Source organism: Leuciscus leuciscus (genome assembly GCF_965113295.1).
Source record: "Leuciscus leuciscus genome assembly, chromosome: 14".
NCBI classification, from domain to species: domain Eukaryota; kingdom Metazoa; phylum Chordata; class Actinopteri; order Cypriniformes; family Leuciscidae; genus Leuciscus; species Leuciscus leuciscus.
The window spans coordinates 34,967,819-34,992,823 of record NC_138738.1 but is presented as its reverse complement, the minus strand read 5'-3'; the positions used below and the strand labels follow the sequence as shown (position 1 = coordinate 34,992,823).

At 38.1% G+C, this 25,005-nt stretch overlaps 2 protein-coding genes across 6 annotated transcripts in view; both read left to right on the top strand.

Moving 5' to 3' along the window:
* The first annotated feature begins 100 nt into the window (after window positions 1-100).
* Window positions 101-23,215, top strand: rin2b (Ras and Rab interactor 2b). Of its 5 annotated transcripts, none has more exons than XM_082190349.1 (13): window positions 101-764; window positions 1,985-2,117; window positions 2,652-2,734; window positions 5,992-6,092; window positions 6,408-6,480; window positions 8,980-9,091; window positions 9,850-9,922; window positions 10,641-10,732; window positions 12,281-13,477; window positions 16,878-17,186; window positions 18,030-18,161; window positions 21,336-21,499; window positions 21,628-23,215. In XM_082190349.1, the coding sequence occupies exons 3-13, from the start codon at window positions 2,675-2,677 to the stop codon at window positions 21,940-21,942; spliced, it is 2,628 nt and encodes an 875-aa protein (XP_082046475.1). In that variant the 5' UTR covers window positions 101-764; window positions 1,985-2,117; window positions 2,652-2,674; the 3' UTR covers window positions 21,943-23,215. The 5 variants fall into 5 exon arrangements, with proteins under 5 accessions (XP_082046475.1, XP_082046474.1, XP_082046473.1 ...); XM_082190348.1 differs by having other exon boundaries at window positions 8,980-9,100; XM_082190347.1 differs by having other exon boundaries at window positions 6,408-6,582.
* An 863-nt stretch (window positions 23,216-24,078) lies between these two features.
* The window catches only part of rapgef4b (Rap guanine nucleotide exchange factor 4b), a 55,400-nt gene continuing 54,473 nt past the window's right edge, over window positions 24,079-25,005 (top strand). Inside the window, exon 1 of the mRNA XM_082189916.1 lies at window positions 24,079-24,638. Within this exon, the coding sequence (XP_082046042.1) occupies window positions 24,571-24,638 (68 nt within the window). The 5' untranslated portion in view covers window positions 24,079-24,570. The remainder of the gene's footprint in view (window positions 24,639-25,005) is intronic.

The following is a 25,005-nucleotide window of genomic DNA, read 5'->3' as shown; positions in this document are numbered from 1 at the left end:
TTTATAAGTCAAATTTTCATCTTATTTAAAGATCTTGTTTAGATCTACAGAGTTAAATCATTATTCATGAATATATTTTCCATTACTTCAAAATGCTTTGCAGGTGACGCTACCGAGCTGGTGGCAGTCAAATGAAACTGGACAGCTAATTTAAGAGTTTAGAATCTAATAAAGACTGACCAGCTAACAAAGCACAAAAGCGCTTTTGTGAGGTAATCTGCTTAATTGCATGGGACTTTAAGTAGGATTATTCCTGAACGTGAAAAACAGATGTGTATCTGTACAGCTTTGATTCATTTATAATGAATACATTTTATTTTATAATTATAAAAACAAAGTTAAGGATAATACTTTAATGTAATTTTCTTTTAAATTATATTTATTTTAAGTGTACATGTTTTCTTATGATTATAAAAGTTGTCGAGCAACATTTAAGAACATTAGTCAGGGCTCAAGACTACATTTTTAGTAGTAAGTCAGCATATTTGGCAGTCAAAGAAGTTGCATTAAGTTTAACAGCTTTTATTATTTTTTTTTCAGTTTCCCCCGATATATATCTACCATATTTAGCAATTATACTGTCAAATTATTTACCACCAATGACGTGCAGCGTCAGTCATGTGATCATGTGACCTCAGCGCTGTGATGATGTGATGTAGTATTGGATGTGACGCGCGTGTCAAACTATCGGATAGTAGCAGAATCACTGGACTGTCATTATGAGAAGCATATAGCCAATGTCTTCTGAGGAGCACTTATAGTAGGTCTGTGTAATATAATTTTTCATATTTCATAGTATTGCGTAATTAGTTGTTAAATGCGTTAACAGCATTATTTCAGTTTGCCTTGGGCTTGTTTGTTTTCCCTGTTTAAAACGCTATGCTGTGTGTTTTATTCACACACGAGTTCTCTATTTCAACACTTTAATTTCATTTCTTTCTTTTTCTAAACTGTTGTGAACAGCCAGTGTGTTGTAAATAGGGAAATGGATAAATAAATTAGCTAATTTAGTTCATAAATTTAACGTTTGTACATTTAACTCATTGAAATATTGAGCACGAGGGTCTTGTTTTATATTTTCACTTAAAAAATAGAAACAATAATTTTTACTCCACAAATCTAAACTTCTTAACTTCTTAAAAGTATTTAGTGTGTGTGTGTGTGTATAAAGGAGCATTTTTTAAAAATATTTACTAGTCTACAAAAAAAGTTAAACTAGGCTAAGTGTAATCCTGGTTCTAGTTAGTTTGTGGTATCTCCAGCCCCTGACGGCACCAGCATGCATTGAGGACTGGTGTAACGATGTGGTCCATCTGTCAGGATGTTTCATGCATACAGTATATCACATATACTGTATATGTACGCAGTTTGATGTGATATACTGTATGCATAAAACATCCTGACAGATGGACCACATCATAGCAGGAACAAACTGGAAGATGTATGTGTTTGTGCACAAAGAAAGAGGGTGAATGAGGGTAGAGAGCTGTGGAGCATTCACCCTCCTGTCCAGAAACAGACTTTTAGCCTTAGACCTCGTTGTCTGTTGAGAAATGTTTCTGTGATGTATGTATGCGTGTGTTTTTCCTGTGGTTTCGGGTTACTAAGAATTATGCTCTTACAATAGATATAGGAACTAGATTGATTTAGATTCCTCTTATTGGATTGCCGTTGGTGTGTGAAATGGAATGTGTAAAAAAATAAATAATCAAAACTCAACTTTTTCAGTGTCAAGATCTTTAGGGATATTTTGTTATTTGTAATTTTATAATATATTATAAATTAACATGCATGCTTCCTTTTTCACGAAATGTGTGGTGTCCAGCACGCAAGGGAACTCTTTCAGTGCTTTTTAGATTCCATAAAGTTGGTCGAGAGACTGTTGACTTGTGTACATGACAAACCACAACTTTATGCACTCTTTAAAACCCTCTATTGCTCTTTCGCTTTCAATGTCTTCACATGTGTCTTTGTCTGTTTGCAGCTGTGTTTCACACTCACATGCACACTAGTTTCACTTCAGACTATTTCCAGTCTTTGGAAGTCCCTAAAGACAGAATCAACAGTGTGGAGAACCCAACAATGTTCCATTGATGCTGCAGTTCAGAAAGCGAGAGGTATGCTTTCATAATCACGATAACTTCCCTGATCTGCGATAAGCTTTTCAGTAAATCTGCAGGTGAACTGGAGTGATTTTTTTATCCATTTTAGATCCAGGGTCTGTTCTAGCCACACACTGTATGCTGTGACCACTGACCTCACTGTATGTTCCCATGAATAACTTCTGCAAATTGTGTTTTAAATGCGACTTTTTGTGGACTTCTAAGTGCTGTGAACTAATTAAACAAATATTGCTTTAGAAAATATGTGTTTAATAGATTCAAGAAATGTCAGGCAGACAGGGCCATCAGTGTGTAACTAATTCTTTGAGAAAATGATTACAGCTTCTAGACTCTAAATACAGGCTCACAGACAAAATCTTTCATCCATTATAATAATAAAACCCCTACAGAGTATGACTGAATGAAGAGGGAGACAAGAGCCTGGCAAATACAGTACAAATGTATGCATCTGTCATTCTGAATATCAGAGTCAGTTAAGTCGGAGATATCACATTATTTAGTGATCCTAATGCCTTCTTTGACTTGCAGGACTTTAAATCAACAAGAGCAACATGGCGATGGACTCATCTTTACAACTCAGTCGGATAGACAGAAGTGGCAGCTTTCTTCAGGTAATGACCATTCTGTGTTTTTATAATGTGTGTTCATATGTAGACCTGCACTTAACAGGAGCCTGACTAATAAAGGACAACATTTGAGACTTGTTTTTTGACAGACTGTTTCAAAGCAGAAAGCAAAATGTTTTAATTTTGTTTTAATGCAAAAAAGTTTGTTTCCAAAAGAAAATAGCTTCAGAGTCCAGCTTAAATAAGTTGAGTGATGTTTCATTTAAAAAAAAAAAAAGTTATATATAAACTCTGGAGTAAACCGTGTGTGGTTGCAAGAAGGCAGACGGAGACAAGGATATAATTCCAAAGACGAAGGTTTAATGTAGTAAAACACAGGACAGCAGAACAAGTAGCAACACACACTAAATGTAACGGAGAACAGACGAAGACTGATGGAACAGACTACAAACTTAAATACTAACACAGATTACACTGATTAACAGAACACAGGTGATACAGATGACGATGATGACTAAACAGGTGATACAACTGAACTGATAATGACAGTAACCATGGAAACGAAGGAGTGGTGGGAAAAGAACAAGGGAAAACAGGAACAAATCAAAACACAGACTGAAAGTCCAAACATACACTGACACGTGACACCGTGATGTCATCGTCCAGCTCAGTTCTTGTATAATAGTGTCAATGCAGGCAGATCAATATTATTGTTGAATATAAAATTTAATGTTAAATTTAATGTTCCCAACTAAGCAGGACAATGGCAACAAAGGCGAAAAAGGCGACAGTGGCATGGAACCAAAACAACATCAGGTGGCAGAATGGAGGGGAAAAAAACCTTGGGAGAAACCAGGTTCAGTCGGGGGCGCCAGTTCTCCTCTGGCCACAGTGTATGATTATGATTCAGGCAGCATTATAGGTCAGAAGTCAGATTGGAACAACCAGAATATTATCCAGCTCCATCTGGTTGAAGATCGGAGTCACGCCGGTATGGAGACGGGTTTGTTGAGGATCAGTGTCGATGAGGCCTTCACAGGGAAGAGTCTAGTTGACACAGTCTCTGCTGACACTACAGGGATGTGTTGTGGTCGTGTCTAGGTGCAGGTCCTCCATCTGGTCTGGATACGGCCCGGATCCGGCTGACTACATCATGCGTTGTGCTCGTGACATGCGTACATGCTTTACTGTCTGACTGGTAAAAATCGTAAAATCTAATCATAGAAAATTAGTCAAACACAATTCTCCTTAACAAACTGCATGATTTGAGGCATAAACTTTAGGTTTACACTCATAGCAAAAACATTGCGGGACGATTTACAGATGTAATAGTAACAGTGATCCTGGCCTTATTACTTCATTACTACACACTCTTGAATAGAAGGCCGCAGTAAATCATGATGTAAGATCCTTTAGATGTACAGTAAATGTTTTCCATTGATGCACTAAAATAATTTTTATCTCCTAATTCATGTTTCTGAATTTATAAATCTACGCTACACACATACACACACAAAAACGTCTACGGAAGACTTCTCGTAACTTTATTCTCGAAATGTTTCGACTTTAATCTCGTAATGTTTAAATGCTAGATTTTCTTTTCTTTTTTTATGGATTTTTTAATTATTTTTTTACATTGTAGTTCAGGGCTTCTGTATAACACAGTTTTTCCTTTGTGGCTTAAAACATTTCTGTAACAGTTTAATAAGAGCAGGACACGCAGATGGTGCTACAGACTCTCATTATCCAATGCGCTCATGCAGGAACTGTTTTTGGATTATATCCCCATTCTCCATAAGAACATTTTCTGTTCCACTGCGTACATTCACTGGCTGTCTGGTGTTCCTTGTAAAAATCAATAGACAGACAGTGTGTGTGTGTGTGTGTGTGTGTGTGTAGGGCTGCAGCAGGGCTTCCTGCCCAGACAGAATCATTCAAGCATCCCATAATAGATGTGTCTGTACATCTATCTTTCTCTCTCCCTCCTTAATAAGTCCTTCATTGCTTCTTCTCCCAGGGCTTTTTTAATCTTATCATTCAGTCTAAACACTTGCTCTCTCTGTTCCGTCCTCATCCTCCATCTCACTCACCTCAAGCTTATCTTACCTAGTATATATTTTATTCAATGACGTTCACTCCATGAATTAATCAGCACTAGGAATTATAACATAAATCTGAAAGAGTTGTTGTCTTTTGACTTTATTTTTATCTGCATTTAATGACCCGCAGTTTAATCCAAAATTGCAGGTCAACATTAAAAGCCCAGGAAGTTGGCACAGTCACTATAGTGGCATATTGGAAACATTACTTTACTTTGAAAGTAGTTTTGGTTAGAATGCCACTAACAGCCTGCCAGGCATGACTTTTTATATAGTTTATCTATAAACTACATGGTTGTTTTAACTATGCAGAAAATTCAAATTTATATAATATAGAAAGAGTTTGGGAACCGTATCAAACTAGTTCCGCTCCATTTGTTCAATGAACATGCATGTTACCTCAAATCATGCACCTTGTTTAGGAGAGATGTGCTATTATACTTCAAAAAGGTCTATTTACTGGACAATCAAATGCATCCAAAAATCCCATGGACTTACATTGCAGGAGGGCCCAGAGACCAGTTTAACAACTACCCACAACCTAGCAGCAAAGATACAACAAACTAACATATATTAAACCACCCAGAATACCTCAGAAACCAGTAAACCTGCCGATAATTTACCACTTTTTACCCTTTTCAACTATTTGTCTTGTCGTTTGGTTGTCATAGAACTCATAGAAAAGAAAGAAGGTAAAAAAAACAAACCTTTTGGCTAATCATGTTTTTAGTTTAGTTTGTAGTTTATTTACATATCTACAGGATCACATGTAAGCACTTGCACAGAGTAAATGGAAATGCAGGACTTCTTAATGGTTCATTACAACACTGGGTTGTGATGGTTGGGTTGTGTTGCCATGGTAAATCCCATTTCCTGTTCGGGAGAGTAGATTAAGAACACAGGAAACTGACTAACTTTCTTCCTGCTCGTGGATGGATGTCCGATGAGTCTGAAGCTGTTTCTCTTGTTTTGGTCACAAATAAGCCTCTTTCAGCTTGTTTTTTTTACAGTATTTTCCAGCTTTCTGTTTTGTTTTGTTTTCTTCACTGTTCTCTTCAGTTTTCCTGTCAGTTTCTCTCTTTCATAGATTGTTGTTTAGCAATATTGCCAATGTGGATTTTAAAAAGGCACTGCAGATTCACCAAAATGTTTAGGTACTTGGACAACTAAGATTTTGCTTTTATTTTATTTATCCATGTGCAGCTTGTCGATAAGTTTGCATTGTCACTGAGTACGTTGGAGCTGCAAATGGTTCATGCTACGCAGGAAAAAGACAGAGATCCAGACACTTCTATGTTCGTAGAGTGAGTACACATGCTGTACACATGATGACCTTTGCATTAAGAACATCATTGTATAATAAGCTAAATTGGAATACATTTAAATGCAACAGTGCCTGTATTACCTGTACTCTTAATAGATGCATTGCTTTTACATCTATTAATTTTATGTACTGTAAAATGTCATTACATTTCCAAAGAACCTCTATATGTTTTACATTGTCCATTAGAGGGCGCCAGTCTATAGTCAGTCTTTTCTGCCATTAAAGGACATAAAAAGATATCTCGATCAAAACAAAGACAACCCACTACACCCATCCCCTGTTTTGTTCTCCGTAGGATAGAGGGAGAGATGAGCGCTGTGTGTCTACAGTATCCTGCGTTTGATGGGGATCATGGTACAAGCACAAGTGTGAGTGTGTTGGACAAACTGATACACACACACCCCATCTGGCTTCTGCTTTCCATCGACCAGCAAGTGGCCACTGGCATCCTACAGCAGCAACAAGCTGGGGTAAAACATGTCAGAGAGGGTAAAAGCAAAGACACCAGACAGATTTTTTTTTTTTTTTAAGAAATAGTTCACAGAATTTGTAATTCTGTCATCATTTAATTGCCACATGGCTGTTTCAGACACATTTGACTATTGTGAAATACAAAACGTTGCAGTTTTCCTTCTCTTTTTTTTTTTTTTTTTAAATAGATGATTTATACAGCTCCAGAAATGACAAAAGTATTGTAAAACGTTTCATGCATCTTTTCTAAATCTGAAGCCATAATTATAGCTTTGTGTTTGTATAGGGAAAGATGATTATGTACTAAACATTTTTCCCTCCACAATAGTTCTCATTTCATTCAAACTCAATTACATGAGGATGGATAAATGATTACAGATTTTCCATTACTGTTAAAATATGAACTAGAAACTTTTGATGAATACATTTTAAGACTCATTAGAGACTAATGAAAGCGCAAATAACTTGTAAAGTGGTTCTTAATCAAGGGGCCAGGGCCCAATAGGGGGCCTCAGGATGACTTAAATGTATTTAAATGAACACATTATTAATAATAATTAGTTCTGTCAAATCGATTAATCGTGATTAATCGCATCCAACATTAACGTTTTTGTTTGCATAATATATGTGTGTGTATATATCTATAAATATTATATATTTGTGTGTGCGTGCGTATCTGTGTATTTATACATATATATATATATATGTATGAATGTATAAATGTGTTTGTGTTTGTATATACAGTATAAGTACTGTACACACACACACATACCCACAAACATACTGTATATACACTCACCTAAAGGATTATTAGGAACACCTGTATAATTTCTCATTAATGCAATTATCTAATCAACCAATCACATGGCAGTTGCTTCAATGCATTTAGGGGTGTGGTCCTGGTCAAGACAATCTCCTGAACTCCAAACTGAATGTCAGAATGGGAAAGAAAGGTGATTTAAACAATTTTGAGCGTGGCATGGTTGTTGGTGCCAGACGGGCCGGTCTGAGTATTTCACAATCTGCTCAGTTACTGGGATTTTCACGCACAACCATTTCTAGGGTTTACAAAGAATGGTGTGAAAAGGGAAAAACATCCAGTATGTGGCAGTCCTGTGGGCGAAAATGCCTTGTTGATGCTAGAGGTCAGAGGAGAATGGGCTGACTGATTCAAGCTGATAGAAGAGCAACTTTGACTGAAATAACCACTCGTTACAACCGAGGTATGCAGCAAAGCATTTGTGAAGCCACAACACGCACAACCTTGAGGCGGATGGGCTACAACAGCAGAAGACCCCACCGGGTACCACTCATCTCCACTACAAATAGGAAAAAGAGGCTACAATTTGCACGAGCTCACCAAAATTGGACAGCTGAAGACTGGAAAAATGTTGCCTGGTCTGATGAGTCTCAATTTCTGTTGAGACATTCAGATGGTAGAATCAGAATTTGGCGTAAACAGAATGAGAACATGGATCCATCATGCCTTGTTACCACTGTGCAGGCTGGTGGTGGTGGTGTAATGGTGTGGGGGATGTTTTCTTGGCACACTTTAGGCCCCTTAGTGCCAATTGGGCATCGTTTAAATGCCACGGCCTACCTGAGCATTGTTTCTGACCATGTCCATCCCTTTATGACCACCATGGACCCATCCTCTGATGGCTACTTCCAGCAGGATAATGCACCATGTCACAAAGCTCGAATCATTTCAAATTGGTTTCTTGAACATGATAATGAGTTCACTGTACTAAAATGGCCCCCACAGTCACCAGATCTCAACCCAAAAGAGCATCTTTGGGATGTGGTGGAACGGGAGCTTCGTGCCCTGGATGTGCATCCCACAAATCTCCATCAACTGCAAGATGCTATCCTATCAATATGGGCCAACATTTCTAAAGAATGCTTTCAGCACCTTGTTGAATCAATGCCACGTAGAATTAAGGCAGTTCTGAAGGCGAAAGGGGGTCAAACACAGTATTAGTATGGTGTTCCTAATAATCCTTTAGGTGAGTGTATAATATTTATAAATATAATAATATATACACATATATGTTTTGTAAACCAAAACGTACATGTGATTAATCGCGATTAATCGATTTGACAGTGCTAATATTTAATACATTAAAATAATCAAATTTAAATTAGCACATAAATTCAAGATGTAAACAGAAATCCTATTTCCCCCCTCAATAACTATTGTTTTTATTGAAGAACATACAGTTCATGAAACTTTTGGAATTCAAAAATGAATCATGTTTAAATAATTGAATATATAATATATCAAAACTCCCGTTTTTTAACTCAATATTATTAAAAAAATATTAAAAACCACAGCATTAGAACCTTTTAAGCAAATCCTCCTCCTTCAAAATTTTTTTTTCTTTCTTCCTCCCCAGGTGTTTTTGGTCTGGAGGTCATCTATCCTGCAAAAGAAGGTCTTGTCATTCCACACGGATGGTACCTCAGACTCCTCTGTGATTCACATCCCTGTAAAGGAGAGCCAGTACAGTATGTCAGGTCTCTTATATCGTACTAAGCCTTAACTTTTGTTGACACCCTGCTCACATCTGTTTATGTTTACTTCTGAGTACCGTGTCACCTTCGGTTTAGTGTGTTTGGCTGTAAAAAGATTTGTAGAGATTTCTTCTTTCATTTTATGGTCTTTTATTGGGTATCTATCTTTTTTATGGTTTGTTGATATTGTGGGGGCTGTTGCTTTCACGTGCACACAGACGAGAGGTCAAAGATTGCTCGCCATTGACCGCACACACATTTTATATATCACTTAATAAATCTCTGTTTTGTGAAAGAATAGGACATATTTCCCTCTTGTTTTACAGGTAGTTAATCAGTTGTAATAACCTGAGCGGCTGTTTGCAACTGGCTTGCTTTGAAACAGAGGCAACATATTTGATGCTAAACGTCACAGTAACAGCCTGGCAGTATTTCAGGCATTTACAGCAGTGCGGTTCCAAGACATTGTGCATTTGAGATATCAGACACACCCTAGTGTTTTTGGCCTGGGCACAATCTCGCTGTGAATATCCTCTGTGCCTTGGAAAATAATGTGGTCTGAAAGGCGCTGGAGGCTTATGAACAATTTACCTGCCAAGTTCAGAGTCAGTTCAGAAATTTCCATCAAAATTTCTGTAAATTCCCAACAAATGAAGAATCCAGAGGGACACTACAGTGCTGTTTTGATGGATGAAATGGTGGAAATGCTTGAAGATTACATATAATTGTTGTGTATTGTTCTTTTTTCCTAGCATTTTCTCTGGAGGGCTCAGGAATTAGTTTTGCTGACCTCTTTCATCTTGTGGCCTTTTATTGTATTAGCAGGTAACAGTTTTTCAATGACTGACAATTGTTCAAATGTATATTAGATTGCTAAGGCAGGCATCACAATTGCAAATGCTAATACATACTGAATGCTAATACATACATTTAAACAAATCCCTTACCCAAAGCATTATACTTTGCCATGTAACTCAACCACTCACATTTTCTTCGTAGCATATAAAAACAATCCACTATGAACAATTTGATTTCATACATTTTGGAATGGATGAAATGTTCATTGCTGTCTTATCGTCTTTACCATGATTTCAATGCTAAAGCATGATAAGAGCACACAGATGAGTATAAGTAAAGAAACAATGAATGATTGTGCAGTAATAAACCCACTGTTCATAAAACCCAATGATATCCATCACCTTATTAACAACAGGATATAGTAAAATAGGTGTCTAAGTACAAATTATTTATTTCATATCATCCATAATTCAGAAGATTGCAACAGTTCTCCACGTTATGTTTGTTTTCTCAAGCCGCTTATAGAAACTGAAAGTCTGCCTTCTCTCTGATCAATAGCAATTTTTACCGCCCATTAAGAGTAGAATTATTAAATTAGCTGAATGTAATTTAGATTAATAATTTGACCTGTCACCATTAATGTAGGAAAAGAGTGAATTATGTTGTGTGTATTTTCTCCCACTCTTCATTCTTTATACTATTTCACGCACTATTTGTCTGTCTGGCTCTCTTTGTTTCATTTTAGAGACATTCTGCCATTTACCCTGAAGCTTCCTGAGGAAATACACTCAGCTGAGACCCTGTCAGAACTGCATGAGGTGGCCCAGCAAGGGGCAGGTACTGACCTACCTAGTCTGACCCTCTTAAAATTACGATCAATATCATATATACATAATTGTGAAGTTTCTCAAAATAGGTGAGAGGGGAAAATGTCCAAAGTCCATTCAGTCAAATTGTCCAAATGTCTAAAGTCAAATTCAGGGGTCATGCCCCTTTGGATTCAAAGCTACCCTTTTACTACCATTAAACACATGATTATTATAGGCTGTCAAGTTCAGCTGCAATTTTGCTTCATTTAGTTTTAAATTACACCCCGGTGACCCGTGCACACTAAATAAAAACAGTAGCACTATACTAACTCAGCTTACTTTTTTTTCTGCTCGTGTCTCTCCCTAGGGCACGGAGTGAGTCAGGACTGCCACTGGTGCTCCGTTCAAAACAAATACATAGCATGACACACCTGGAATGCAGAGTGTGTTTTTTAATACACTCAACAATGTTGCATGTCCAAGTAATGTTTAGAAATGTAATATTTTTGTATGTTCTTAAAAGGTTAAAGACCAGTGTCAAATAGAGATAATAAAGAAACATTGCAATGTTCGTAGAGAAGACAGCACCTCTGGCATTGGATTGTCTCATTTGTAACTGTGTGTGTGGATTTCCCATTCCACCACAGCTGCGAACATGCTGGCCTACTATTCAGTTCCATGTTATTATTAGTCAGCTGACATTCCAGATAGTGGGTGAGACCATGTAAGCTAATCAGAGCATGGAGGTTACTGAGGGAAAGTGTGTGTGTGTGTGTGTGTGTGTGTGTGTGTGTGTGTGTGTGTGTGTGTGTGTGTGTGTGTGTGTGTGTGTGTGTGTGTGTGTGTGTGTGTGTGTGTGTGTGTGTGTGTGTGTGTGTGTGTGTGTGTGACTTCCTTTGTTGCTTATCAGCGATAGATCCGTAGATTTCCCTAGAGAAAATGCATGGTTGAGAAGTTAGAAATGAGCCAAAAACACTTGGAATACCTTAGTAACTACTTAAATATGTCCTGGCACCCATCCATAACACCCTTGAAATGTACACCAAAGTTGCCGCAGAAAAATTGTTTGATCTAGTAATAGTTTGAAACATGCTGACTATCAAAACTATCCTGTCCTAATAAAAACTGGCCCGGCAAACCAACATGAGAAACCAAACTGAAATGGGTGGGGAGAGAGAGAGAAAGCATGGGGGAGGAGAAAGAGGAGTGGTTTGGTGTGTTCTGTTAAGTCTGCCTCCCCTGTCTGTTTGGTTAAAAATGACTCACTGAGTTTTTGGCCGGCTTTGTGTTGGGTGTGTTTGTATGGCATTTGTGAATCAGCTTGCACAACTGAGCTCGCTAAATTTCTCCAAGAACTTCAGTGGGCCTGAGGACGAGAGAAGTGAGCAGACGCTTCAACCGGGCTGTAACTGGATATAGCCACACGCTCTCAAACTCACATGTTTCCTGACAACGTGTGGGGGTCAATGGTAGGACGCTGGAGTGGGTGTGTTAGCTGCTTTTGTGGTTGTGTTTGTTCAAAGATTGTGCGTATGAGTTGTTAAACATTAATCAGATTCTCTCTTCTTTATTCCAGCTTTCTGGGAATCTTCTGTCAGCAGACAAGTCCCAAAGAGTTCCCTGGTTCTGGACAGACGGTCAATCTCTCTGCATAGCACCTTCTCTGACATCTTACTGACAGAGGATCAAACCTATACCCCAACTGGCAATCTAAATGTCCCACTACCTCTGACTGACACCTGCCCGAATGCCCCCGAAGGTGAAAGAAGTTGCTCCAACAGTGCTTTGTCTTTTATCAACCCTGTCTTCAGCAAGACACAGCAAGATCTAACTAGAAATGTAGCAACAGTGATCGCAAAAGACACAACAGCACAAAACGGAAAATCACGTCCCCCTCCTCCACCAAGGCCACCTCCGCCTCGCATTTTGGTTCATACCCCTGCTTTACCCCCAGGTCGGAGGACTATGCCTTTGAGTGCTGGCATTACTAGAATGAGTCAGGGACCCAAATCGATCGTCAAACGCCCCAGTTCTAAGAAACCTGCACCTCAACCTCCACCACGACCTCCTCAACCGCCAGACATAGACAGCTACCGCTGCACCATTGCGTTAGATGATGAGACCATCTCTAGGGCCCTGTCTCAAGCCAGCCGGACGCATACACCTCTCAACCCAACCAACAGCACCATTCTGCAGCAATGGACCGGTCCAGAAGAGAAAGGGCGAAGCTCAAGTGGTTTGTCCACTTCCTCGTCTGACTCTATGGACTGTCCTCCGCATCCTCTTCCTTTGGGCCTATCCCAGAGTGTAGGCCAAGGCCTCTCCACAGATGACAGCAGTGATGAGCATGACGAAGAGGAGGAAGACTATGGTGTGGGACTTGAAAGGGACCTGCATCTTCGCCTTCGTTCTGCCCGCAAGACAAAAAGACTCCTGGCGGTTGAACTAGTGGGCGCTCATCCGAGATCGCTCGTTATCTCACGAGCACTAAGGGGACAATTCCGAAAGGTCCGAGGTGTCCTCAATGTTCTGGCTACACCTGAAAAGCGCATCTTGCTCCGGATCATTGAGTTGTCCCAAGACAAAGGTTCCTACTTTGGTTGCCTGGTGCAGGATTATTTGAGCTTTGTGCAGGAGAACAAAAACTGCCACTCATCCAGCCAGGATCTTCTGCAGACGCTCCGGCAGTTCATGACCCAGATGAAGGCTTACCTAATACAGAGCTCAGAGATGAACCCACCCATAGAGTCCTACATACCTGAGGACCAGATTGGTAAGAAGATTTCAGTTGAAGTCTTTTAGGGCCATGTTAAACCATTCAAACAAAGAGAACAATTTTAAAAGCACCTTTCAACCTACAAAGGGCTTTACTTCAGAGGTGTCCAGTCCTGCTTCTGAAGCACCACTTTCCTTCAGAGTTTAGCTCCACTACACCTTCCTGGAAGTGTCTAGGAATTGTTTGTTGGTTTTGGAGTGTTTAATTAGGGTTTAGAGTTAAACTCTGCTGAAAGGTGGTCCTCCAGGATCAGGATTGGACACCCCTGGCTCACTTGTAGTTTTATCCACGAGTTTAATCTACTATATTTTACTAATATGTTTGTTTTGGCATTTTGAAGTGTTGGCCTTGTCTTTTAGATATGTATCCTCAGCTTGCCTTTTTTGTTTCCTTGTCTGTGCAGTTTTCAAACTCTTAGTTTAATTCAAGGTCTGATTTCTTTGACTTGTTAAAGCAATGCATGTCAAAAATATGAATATTGTCCAAAAAGACGTGTTTTAGATTACGATTATGCTTTATACCTGACATCAGAAACATGTTTTGTTTTGAATGTCAGTCTACCCTTATCAGTATAGAGCTGCTTTTGTAATGCTTCCTCCAGGAAGCAAATGCAGGAAAAATGTGTTTGATAGTGTGAGGGAGAATAGAACATTTTTTAAACTTTTTAACTTAGTCTGTCAGTGGAGGATATAGTTTATATTATGGTTCTGGCTTGGATGGGGAGATGTTTTATTGTCAAATTTTATGATTCAGTATTTTTAATATGGGTACATTTAATAATTTCAAAATAAGAGCAATTTAGCAGTGAAATACAAGCACCATACCTGCATTCTGATATCTAATATACCTTTCAAGTCATCTCTTTTCCCTGCAGTTGTATTGTAAAATGTATGAAAATACTCTGAGAGTGTTTGAAGTAAGTGCAAGGCCAAAGGGGGTGTTACAAGTCTGGTTTGTATAAAGAATGACAGTTCAGACCAGACTGCTGTGGAAATACTGAGCTGAAAAAAAAAGGAGCACAATTCATAGAGAAGAGCATCTTGAAATAAGATTAAATTAAGTTCATTCTAAGACAAATATGCTATAATCCTGTCTCACAGCACATAATGTATTAAGAATGTTGAAAGACATTTTTAAAGGTCTTCAGTTAAAAATCTGCCCTGTGGTTGGTGGGTTAGGACCAATAAACAGCTTGAAGGCATTTTTTTTTTCATCCTACCAAAAGTAATGCTTGCATATCAAACCTAAAGGCAAGTAAAAAATGTATTCAAAGGATAAATTCTTCACTTCTTCATGGGTGGAGAAGTTACATTAGGTTAAAAGGTTGTCTGGCTGTTTATAGCTTATACAGTAGATAATGTATTGTTTACCTTATTAAGGATTATTTTTTTCTAAATGTCAGATTTTACTTTGTTAAATGAATATCTTTAAAACAATGTGGTGATGACACCATGGTAGAAAATTGCATGTAAAGACAAAAAAATCAACCTTAAATTTAAGATCCTTAATTTGTACAGTGTATTTTTGTGTTTGCTTTTTTTTTGTGTACAGTTTTATGTTTCCTGTGGCCATGCGACCTAGAAGTCTAAAAAAAATCTTTTAATATATTTATCTGAGGTTACAAAATAGTACTGTGGCCATACCAGAGTACAGTGACAGAATCAGATGGTAATATCATGGTACAGAGTGGTTAAACCAATCATATATCAAAGAATATCAGGATATTACAGTGTACATCAACAGCCATGGTGCTTTTTGTTAGTGAAATTAAATATTCAGAACATGCTGCACAATTAAAATTGTGCAATTGTTTCAGACAGAAAGAAATTATACGTATTATATTATATTTTTTTGTTTTTTAAAGTCAATGTCACAATAAAGAAAAGTTCATAGCAGTGTAACACAGGAAGTTGATGAATTTCTGGTTCGTTTTCCATAAAACATTATATACAGCCATTTATTATGATAGTGAATCTGTAAGCTACAGGTGCTTCTAATATTTAGACCTCTTGTGTATAGTGTTTTATTATATTATTTATAGAGTTTTATTACAGTAACAGTGTTATGATAGTGTGTAATTGCTTGTCTTATAACTCTATAGTGTAGAGACAACTGATGTGAGGCCTGCTTTTGTCCTCATTTGACTGGCCCTTTGTGTCTCAGAGAGCCTTCAGCAAGACCTAAATGAATTCCTGAGAGCTTAGGCCTAATATATCTTGTAACGTTTGTGTCAGCTTTTCCATGAACTGAGCTGACACTGTACGCTCTGTAAGCATTGTGTGTGTGTGTGTGTGTGTGTGTGTGTGTGTGTGTGTGTGTGTGTGTGTGTGTGTGTGTGTGTGTGTGTGTGTGTGTGTGTGTGTGTGTGTGTGTGTGTGTGTGTGTGTGTGTGTGTGTGTGTGTGTGTGTGTGTGTGTGTGTGTGTGTGTGTGTGTGTGTGTGTGTGTGTCCCCGTTTTTTACTTGTGGAAAACAGAATACCATTTGGATATTTGTACCATTGAAAAAAAAAAAGTCAAAATTTCATAATGGTTCGATCTACTCGTGGCTAAAATCTCTCATCATCAAATGGTAACTGTTCTATCACTGAGTTTCTGGCACACAATTGTTTCACAATTGCTAATATGAGACAGGACTCAATGAAAGCGCTCTGGCTGTTTAACAAAAATGCACCACAAATGCAATGATTCACACTGTAGATGTATAGAAGAAAGTTGACCCAAAAAATATGAAAGAAGAAAAAGTTACTCACCCTCATCTCGTTCCACACCTGTATGACTGCCCTTTTGCTCTTTTCTATACAATGTAAGTGAATACAAAACAACTGCACCATTAAAAAAGTATCACAAAAGTAGTCCATTTGACTTAATATGTGCTATATTCCAAGTCATATGATGGCTTTGAGGAATAGTCTGAAACATATGTTCTTCAGAATATTTTTCAGAACTTTTTTTAGTATTATATTTTCTGTTTTAATTTTAAAGTGTTTGTCATTTTATTGTTGTTTATTTATTTATACTTCAAGATCAAATTAAATTAAATTAAGAAAGGTTGTCTTGCCAACTAGCTGAAATATGCAAAAATTATATTGTTTTTTTATTTCAGTTCACAATTATTTAAAGTTACAAAAACATTTTTTTTGTGGTTTTAGATTTAGTTTTAGATTTTAATTTTAGTTAACAATAGTAACCCTGCTTCAGAACATCTGAACGTTTAGAACGTGTAGAACAATAGGTAAATTATGAAGTTTCATTAGGGTGTGAACTATTCCTTTAAAACTGTCTATTAAATAGCAAAAAGTTCAGTAGTTAATAATTCATGTCTTTTGTTCCTTTTTTATCACTATGAAGATGTTAAGTTTCTCTGAAGCGTTAACTGAAAGTCCATCTCTTTCTCAGATCCGGTGTTGGAGAAGGCCATGCATAAGTGTGTGCTGAAACCTCTGTATGGCTGCTTGCAGTCAGCGCTGCATGAGTTCCAGGTGGCCGGAGGAGTGTGTCAGAGGCTGCAGGAGAATCTGACCCTGGCCAAGACCAAACACCCTCACGAGCTGGGAGCGATCGGAGCCCGGCCACCAGACGCCCTCGCCATCCACCGCATCCGCAGAAAACTCCGAGCCATGTGCAGCATGTACTCACCTGAGAGGAAGATATCGGTCCTGCTGAAAGTCTGCAAACTCATCTACAGTATCATGCAAGATCATGAAGGTGTGTACAGGTGGAGTTTGCCTCAAGGGTTTATTTAAAGGCTTTATGTGTGTTTATGTTTTAGGCGTGTACTGCTGCGTCCCAATTCACCTACTTATACTATGCCTTAAAATGATGTACTCTTTTTGTGAAGAAAAAGTATTTTAAATGTGTAGCAGCAGAGTAGGCAAAATACTACTTCATCATAATTGCTTCTTTAAAGGACAGCTCTGTCGCTTAGTTATGTGCGTCCCGTCACCGTATAATCTGCCCTGTCACAGTTAACATCCTCCACATTCAATTTAATTTCCTACCGTATTGGAGAGAAATGTAATAGCACATTGATCTGTCATTCGTGGGCCTTTTATGCGGAAAACTCTCCTCGTGTGTTTGAATGATGTTTTTAAAATGTATCTTTATAAAAGTTCACAACATTGTTGAAGATGCAATATAATGTGGATAACATTGTTTTTTCAGCAGATTAGATACTGACTATCACACCCCTTTATCTAAACCTCTCTACTTAACCTTCGGTATCACTCATCCGCCATGTTTGTAGTTTTTTTTAACACTTTATTTATGTTTGTAGTTCTTATCTAATCTTCATCAAACCAATATTGGGATGTGGGCAGTATTAGCCGTTAGAGTGTGAAAGAGCATCCGGGTAGTTTTGGGATACTCATTTCAACATGCTACTGTTTCGAACACCAAATCCTAATTTTCAATACTATTTAGGATGGATAGTATACGAACTGGGATGCAGCATATGAGATTAGTATTTGAAAGGTGAAAGTATTTGCACCTTAATCAAGTGGAATGGCTCGTGTAAAGGTCACTGATAAATGTTTCCTCTGCCTGCGCCAGTGAGGATGTTTGGAGCGGATGATTTCCTGCCCATGTTGACATATGTACTGGTCCAGTGTGACATGCCACAGTTGGACACTGAGATCCTGTATATGATGGAGCTGATAGATCCTCCATTACTGCATGGAGAAGGTGCGTTAGCATGTCCTTATATTTGTGTAATAATTTATTTAAATTTATGTAATTTGACATTGTTTCTCCTGTACAAATTTTAATGTGAATTCTCTTTCTTGGTTTGTAATGACCCCTTTGTAATATCAATGAATTTAAAGGGTTAGTTCATCCAAAAATGAAAATCATGTCACCATTTACTCACCCTCCTGTCGCTCCAAACCCATAAGACTTTTACAAGCGTGCTTGGGCATCCGTGACCAAATTTGAATCCTGTAAACATGTTCGCTGATCAATGTTTATATGTGAATAAAAGCTTAAATTAAATCTGCTCATCATATAAAGCAATTACGTCTCTTCAATAGAAATAGCTTAATTTGTGTTCCAAAGATGAACTAAAGTCTTGTTGATTTGAAACGACATGTGGGTGAGTAATAGATGAAAGATTTTCATTTTTGTGTGAACTAATCCTTTAATAATTGTGGAGAAGGAGGAGTTTCAGAACAGAAGCATTTTCCATGTGTGACGAACATCCTAAGTTCTATTCTCAACAGAGTAATTTCCTCCAAGGGTGTGTGTCTCCTGTTCTCACTGAGTTCTCACTGAGATTTATTATATTGTATGTACACAGTCAGGTCACAAACCTTTTGGCGTAAGTCGACTTGCGTAGGCCGTCTGCCGGAAGCTAGTTATTTTATTTTTTAAAGTTTTAAATACAGTGGGTACGGAAAGTATTCAGACCCCCTTACATTTTTCACTCTTTGTTATATTGCAGCCATTTGCTAAAATCATTTAAGTTCATTTTTTTCCTCATTATTGTACACACAGCACCCCATATTGACAGAAAAACACAGAATTGTTGACATATTTGCACATTTATTAAAAAAGAAAAACTGAAATATCACATGGTCCTAAGTATTCAGACCCTTTGCTGTGACACTCATATATTTAACTCCGGTGCTGTCCATTTCTTCTGATCATCCTTGAGATGGTTCTACACCTTCATTTGAGTCCAGCTGTGTTTGATTACTGATTGGACTTGATTAGGAAAGCCACACACCTGTCTATATAAGACCTTACAGCTCACAGTGCATGTCAGAGCAAATGAGAATCATGAGGTCAAAGGAACTGCCTGAAGAGCTCAGAGACAGAATTGTGGCAAGGCACAGATCTGGCCAAGGTTACAAAAAAAATTCTGCTGCACTTAAGGTTCCTAAGAGCACAGTGGCCTCCATAATCCTTAAATGGAAGACGTTTGGGACGACCAGAACCCTTCCTAGAGCTGGCCGTCCGGCCAAACTGAGCTATCGGGGGAGAAGAGCCCAAAGATCACTGTGGCTGAGCTCCAGAGATGCAGTCGGGAGATGGGAGAAAGTTGTAGTAAGTCAACCATCACTGCAGCCATCCACCAGTCGTGGCTTTATGGCAGAGTGGCCCGACGGAAGCCTCTCCTCAGTGCAAGACACATGAAAGCCCGCATGGAGTTTGCTTAAAAACACCTGAAGGACTCCAAGATGGTGATAGATAAGATTCTCTGGTCTGATGAGACCAAGATAGAAGTTTTTGGCCTTAATTCTAAGCGGTATGTGTGGAGAAAACCAGGCACTGCTCATCACCTTTCCAATACAGTCTCAACAGTGAAGCATGGTGGTGGCAGCATCATGCTGTGGGGGTGTTTTTCAGTTGCAGGGACAGGACGACTGGTTGCAATCGAGGGAAAGATGAATGCGGCCAAGTACAGGGATATCCTGGACGAAAACCTTCTCCAGAGTGCTCTGGACCTCAGACTGGGCCGAAGGTTCACCTTCCAACAAGACAATGACCCTAAGCACACAGCTAAAATAACGAAGGAGTGGCTTCCAACAACTCTGTGACTGTTCTTGAATGGCCCAGCCAGAGCCCTGACTTAAACCCAATTGAGCATCTCTGGAGAGACCTGAAAATGGCTGTCCACCAACGTTTACCATCCAACCTGACAGAACTGGAGAGGATCTGCAAGGAGGAATGGCAGAGGATACCCAAATCCAGGTGTGAAAAACTTGTTGCATCTTTCCCAAAAAGACTCATGGCTGTATTAGATCAAAAGGGTGCTTCTACTAAATACTGAGCAAAGGGTCTGAATACTTAGGACCATGTGATATTTCAGTTTTTCTTTTTTAATAAATGTGCAAAAATGTCAACAATTCTGTGTTTTTCTGTCAATATGGGGTGCTGTGTGTACAATAAAGAGGAAAAAAAATGAACTTAAATGATTTTAGCAAATGCCTGCTATATAACAAAGAGTGAAAAATGTAAGGGGGTCTGAATACTTTCCGTACGTATAATTTTCTTACACAGCCTTTATTAACCCCCGGAGCCGTGTGGAGTTCGTTTATGATGGATTGATGCTCTTTTTAGGCTTCAAAATCTCGTCCTCCATTCACTGCATTTATAAAGCTTGGAAGAGCCAGTTTTTTTATTTTATTTTTGATATAACTCCGATTGTATTCGTCTGAAAGAAGAAAGTCATATAAACCTAGGATGACTTGAGGGTGAGTTAATAATGGGGTCCTTTTTTTTCCATTTTTGGGTGAACTATCCCTTTAATGCTTCTGTTGAGCAAGGATGCGTTAATTTGATCAAAACTGACAATAAAGGTATTTATAATGTGACAAAAGATTTCTATTTAAAATAATTGCTGTTCTTTTGCACTTTCTATTCATCAAAGAATCCTAAAAATGTTTCACGGTTTCTACAATAATATTAAGCGACACAACTGTTTTCAAAATTGATAATCAGAAATGTTTATTGAGAACCAAATCAGCATATTAGAATGATTTCTGAAGGATCATGTGACACTGAAGACTGGAGTAATGATGCTGAAAATTCAGCAGGAGTTATTTACATTAAAACATTTAAATATAAAATAATTTTAAGTAGAATAAAACAGTAAAATACAGTTGTAAATACAATATTTCTTAATATACAGAAAATTCACAATAATTACTGTATTTTTAATCAAATAAATGTAGTCTCATGAGCTTGTTTCAAAAACATTAAAAATCTTACCAACTACAAACTTCTGAACAGTAAAATAATTCAAGTAGATTTTTAGCTGTACTTTATAGTATTGGACAAACAGAGTTTTTATTTAGGTTTTGGAAGGTTCGCTGTATTAAAACAGTAAGATTCTCCTTTTGTATTGATCCTGTACAGGAGGTTATTACCTCACCAGTGCTTACGGAGCGATGTCACTGATTAAGAACTTCCAGGAGGAACAGGCTGCACGGCTCCTCAGTTCTACAGCACGCGACACACTCCACCAGTGGCACCAGCGTCGCACACTGCAGAGAAACCTGCCCTCAGTGGACGACTTCCAGGTAAAACCCTGACCTCGGAGCAGTTTGTGCTCAGCGTTTGCGTAGTTCCTGACTGCATTTAATGGAAAGAATTGAACTATTTTCAGTGGTTATAAACTCACTATAATATCTTTGTTTTGTTTGTGAAGAATTACATGCGTGTGGCTCTGCAGAAGGCAGGTAACGGCTGCACGGCTAAAACCCTTCAGGTCCGGCCCTACGCCACAACAGAAGAGGTGTGCCGTCTTTGTGCACTTAAATTCGGTGTGTCTGATCCGGAAAACTACGGCCTCTTTCTTCTCACAGACGACAGCAGCCAGCAGTTGGCCGCAGACACACAACCACAGCAGATAAAGGCAGAGTTACACAGTCGACCAAACCCTCAACACTTTTACTTTGTCTACAGGAGGATAGCCAACATAAACTGTCCCACGCCTGTGTCTTCAGAGCAGGACGATGCCTGAACACTAGCAGGAAAAGGTTTATTCAGGGTGTGACTTTAAAAACTGTGTGTAAAGATTGCAAGATGAAAGACTGTGTCAATAAAGAATGATGTAATTGACGCTTTCCATGAGGGTACATTTGGTTTAAGTTTAAAAACAAATTTGGGTAACAGGATTGCAAGTAAGCGCTTGCTAGATTGGGACCGAATGTTGGTTTATATTTATGGATATAACTTATATTTCACCAAAATATAAAGACAATATTAGTTTGGTTGTTTTTAATCTTACAATAACCTTGGTAACATTGTTGAAAAGATTAGCTTGATGATTGCAGTCAAAATAATGTGTGTAAAAATTGAGAATAATATACTTGTCTTTCCCACTAAAGGGTCAGAATTATGTTATTTATTGGATATTACAATTTTAGAGAATGTTGCACTTTTTGTAATGTGGGAAAATTATGCTGTAACTGGCTTGCTTGCAATATGAAAAAAAAAAAAAAAAAGGAGTGGGACACCATAGTGTGCCACATTCATGGAAAGTGGCAAATATATGCATATTAAAATATGTAAAATATTGATACTTCACATAAAGTTATGTTTTAAATAGAAATGTTTAATAGATCTTCTGGGCATAAGATATAATGGGCATTGTCAGTAATGTGGTATCCAACCTGTGAGATTTCTTTTGATTCAGGATGAATGTAGCGTCTGTCCCCAAAAATGCTAAGACTGAAATGAAATCCATAATGTGTCGTTATATGTATAAAAAGGTGTCAGGGATTCACTCATAGAGGTCTGTACATAATCTTTAAGCTATTTTTGCATTCAGGTCGCATGAGTGTCCAGAGCTTTTGCTTCGTCAGAGGAATTGTCACCTCCGCTGTCACGAGACTCAATCAACACAGTGAACCATTTTTAAGGGAAGAAGCTTTCAGAATGTGAGCTTCAACAGAGATAATGCATGATCATGTGGTTGCTTTTTCTTTAGCACAATAGAGATGCATCGTGACATTGCAAACTGACAAACTGACTAAAGAAGCTTTTTTTCTCACTTTGTTCTTATGAAATAGGAACACATTGCTCCTTATACTTCAGCCAATGTCTAATTGTGCTATACTGTAAACATGTAATATATTATTGTGCCACAACATGTATGATGCACTTGGTGCTGAGAATGTGTTTTTTACCAGATCCCTGAGCTGTCAATGATATAATTTAAACACTGAACTTGTGAATATTTTACTCTTTTTGGTGGTATTTAAATGGCAGGAATAAAGCGTCTATTCTTTTTATTATCTCATACTGTTTAAAATTAGTTACCTAAAATGTGGTTATTAATATTATTTGATAATATATATTTTAAATTAAATAATATTTTATTATTTAAAATAATTATATTTATTATTTATTAATTATATTAATGTTCCAAAAAATGTATTAACTATTTAATATGTATTAATAAACCAGATTGCATTAGGTTACACTATAAAAGGCTATTTTTATAAAAGATAAAAAGGTTTAAAAAAAAATCTAACAATTTCAACTGTTACCTTTTTGCAGTGTAGCCAACTCCCTGGGTATGTCAAAATATGATTTAATATTATTTTAAATAATAAATTAAATGAATTTATTTTACTTTATTTAATCATTAATTATATTAATATTGCAGAAAGATTCTTCGTATTATTTAATATGAATGAAAATACATTAGGTTACACCAAGAAAAGGTTATTATAATTATATTATGTATTTATTTATTTTTAATGAATTGATTGATTATATTAATATTTCATTAATTAAATAATATTTGATATAATAAAATTTGGTGACACTTTATTTTAAGGTGAGGTAGGTACATGTTACTATATGTAATTACTGTAGTAATAACAGTAAATTATGCATAATTACAAGTAACTAACCCTAAACCAAACCTCTAGTAAGTACATGAATTATATAGTGAATTATATTACTCAGTACTTATTTGAGTGATTTCAATGTAACTACGTCACCTTAAAATAAAGTGTAACCTAGAATTCTTAGATCAGGTAGCAAACAACTGCAACTGTTTTCCCTATTTACAGTGTAGCCATGCGACAGTTGCGCGCGCGCGTGTGTGTGTGTGTGTGTGTGTGTGTGTGTGTGTGTGTGTGTGTGTCACCCCCGGGGAGAACAAGACGCCTGACAGCGCGCGCTCCCCTTTCCCTCTCGTGTCTATAGATGCAGCATCTCGCTGACCGCGTGCCCGTCATCATCACCATGGTGACAGTGCAGCATCAGCATCACCGCTGTCACCTACAAAACCTTAATGCATCATATCAGTATTTTAACCGGCTCTCATCGCCTCTTCCGTGATATTCCCACGCCGCCTCCCACTGACGTCATGTTTAAACCATGGCACCCACGTAATGTTATCTTAACCATCGTCAATACAGATCTCCAACCGATAATACCTCGCTGTTCGGAACGTGACTTGTTTATCGTATCAGTGGGCAGGCACGGTTGTAAACGATCGTAGTGCGCGTGGACGTGGTGACGATGAACCCAGGCCACGGTGATCCAGTTGACGACACAGGCGGGGAGGGGGACGAGCCCTGATGCGCGCGAGTTGACGAGATCTGCGATTCACACCGGTCGAGCCGAGCCGAAGATGGTAGCGGTGCACGCCTCTGCGCACTCCGTGGCCTCCTCCGAGTGGATCATCTGCCTGGACAAGAGGTGAGAGACACCCGACCATGTCCGAAAGCGATTTATTTTTTTATTTTTTTTATTACGTGCGTTTGTTCATTTCGATGTCCGGAGGGGCTGCAAAAAGGTGACAGTCACAGCAGAATGCGTCCTGCGTCTCTGGTGCATCACCTGCATCGCAATTCTCATCATTTATAGATTTACCTTTTCTTCCTGAAGGGACATTTATTTCTGTAAGCAAAGAAGATAACGGAAGCTGCTCTCTTTCTTCAACCAGGGACTATGCTTCTCTGTATAATTCGTTTGCTGGTCTCATATCATCTGAATTTGATGTGTGCATCCTTTGGAATACTCTTCTGCAGTATGAATCAGACTCTCCATTTATGTGCTGTGTGTT

Coding starts and splice junctions, on each gene's coding strand:
- rin2b (XM_082190345.1), top strand. CDS start 2,675: ATGGCGATGGACTCATCTTTACAACTCAGTCGGATAGACAGAAGTGGC. Junction 9,923..10,640: donor GCCTTTTATTGTATTAGCAG/GTAACAGTTTTT, acceptor GTTTCATTTTAG/AGACATTCTGCCATTTACCC. Junction 10,733..12,280: donor GGTGGCCCAGCAAGGGGCAG/GTACTGACCTAC, acceptor TCTTTATTCCAG/CTTTCTGGGAATCTTCTGTC.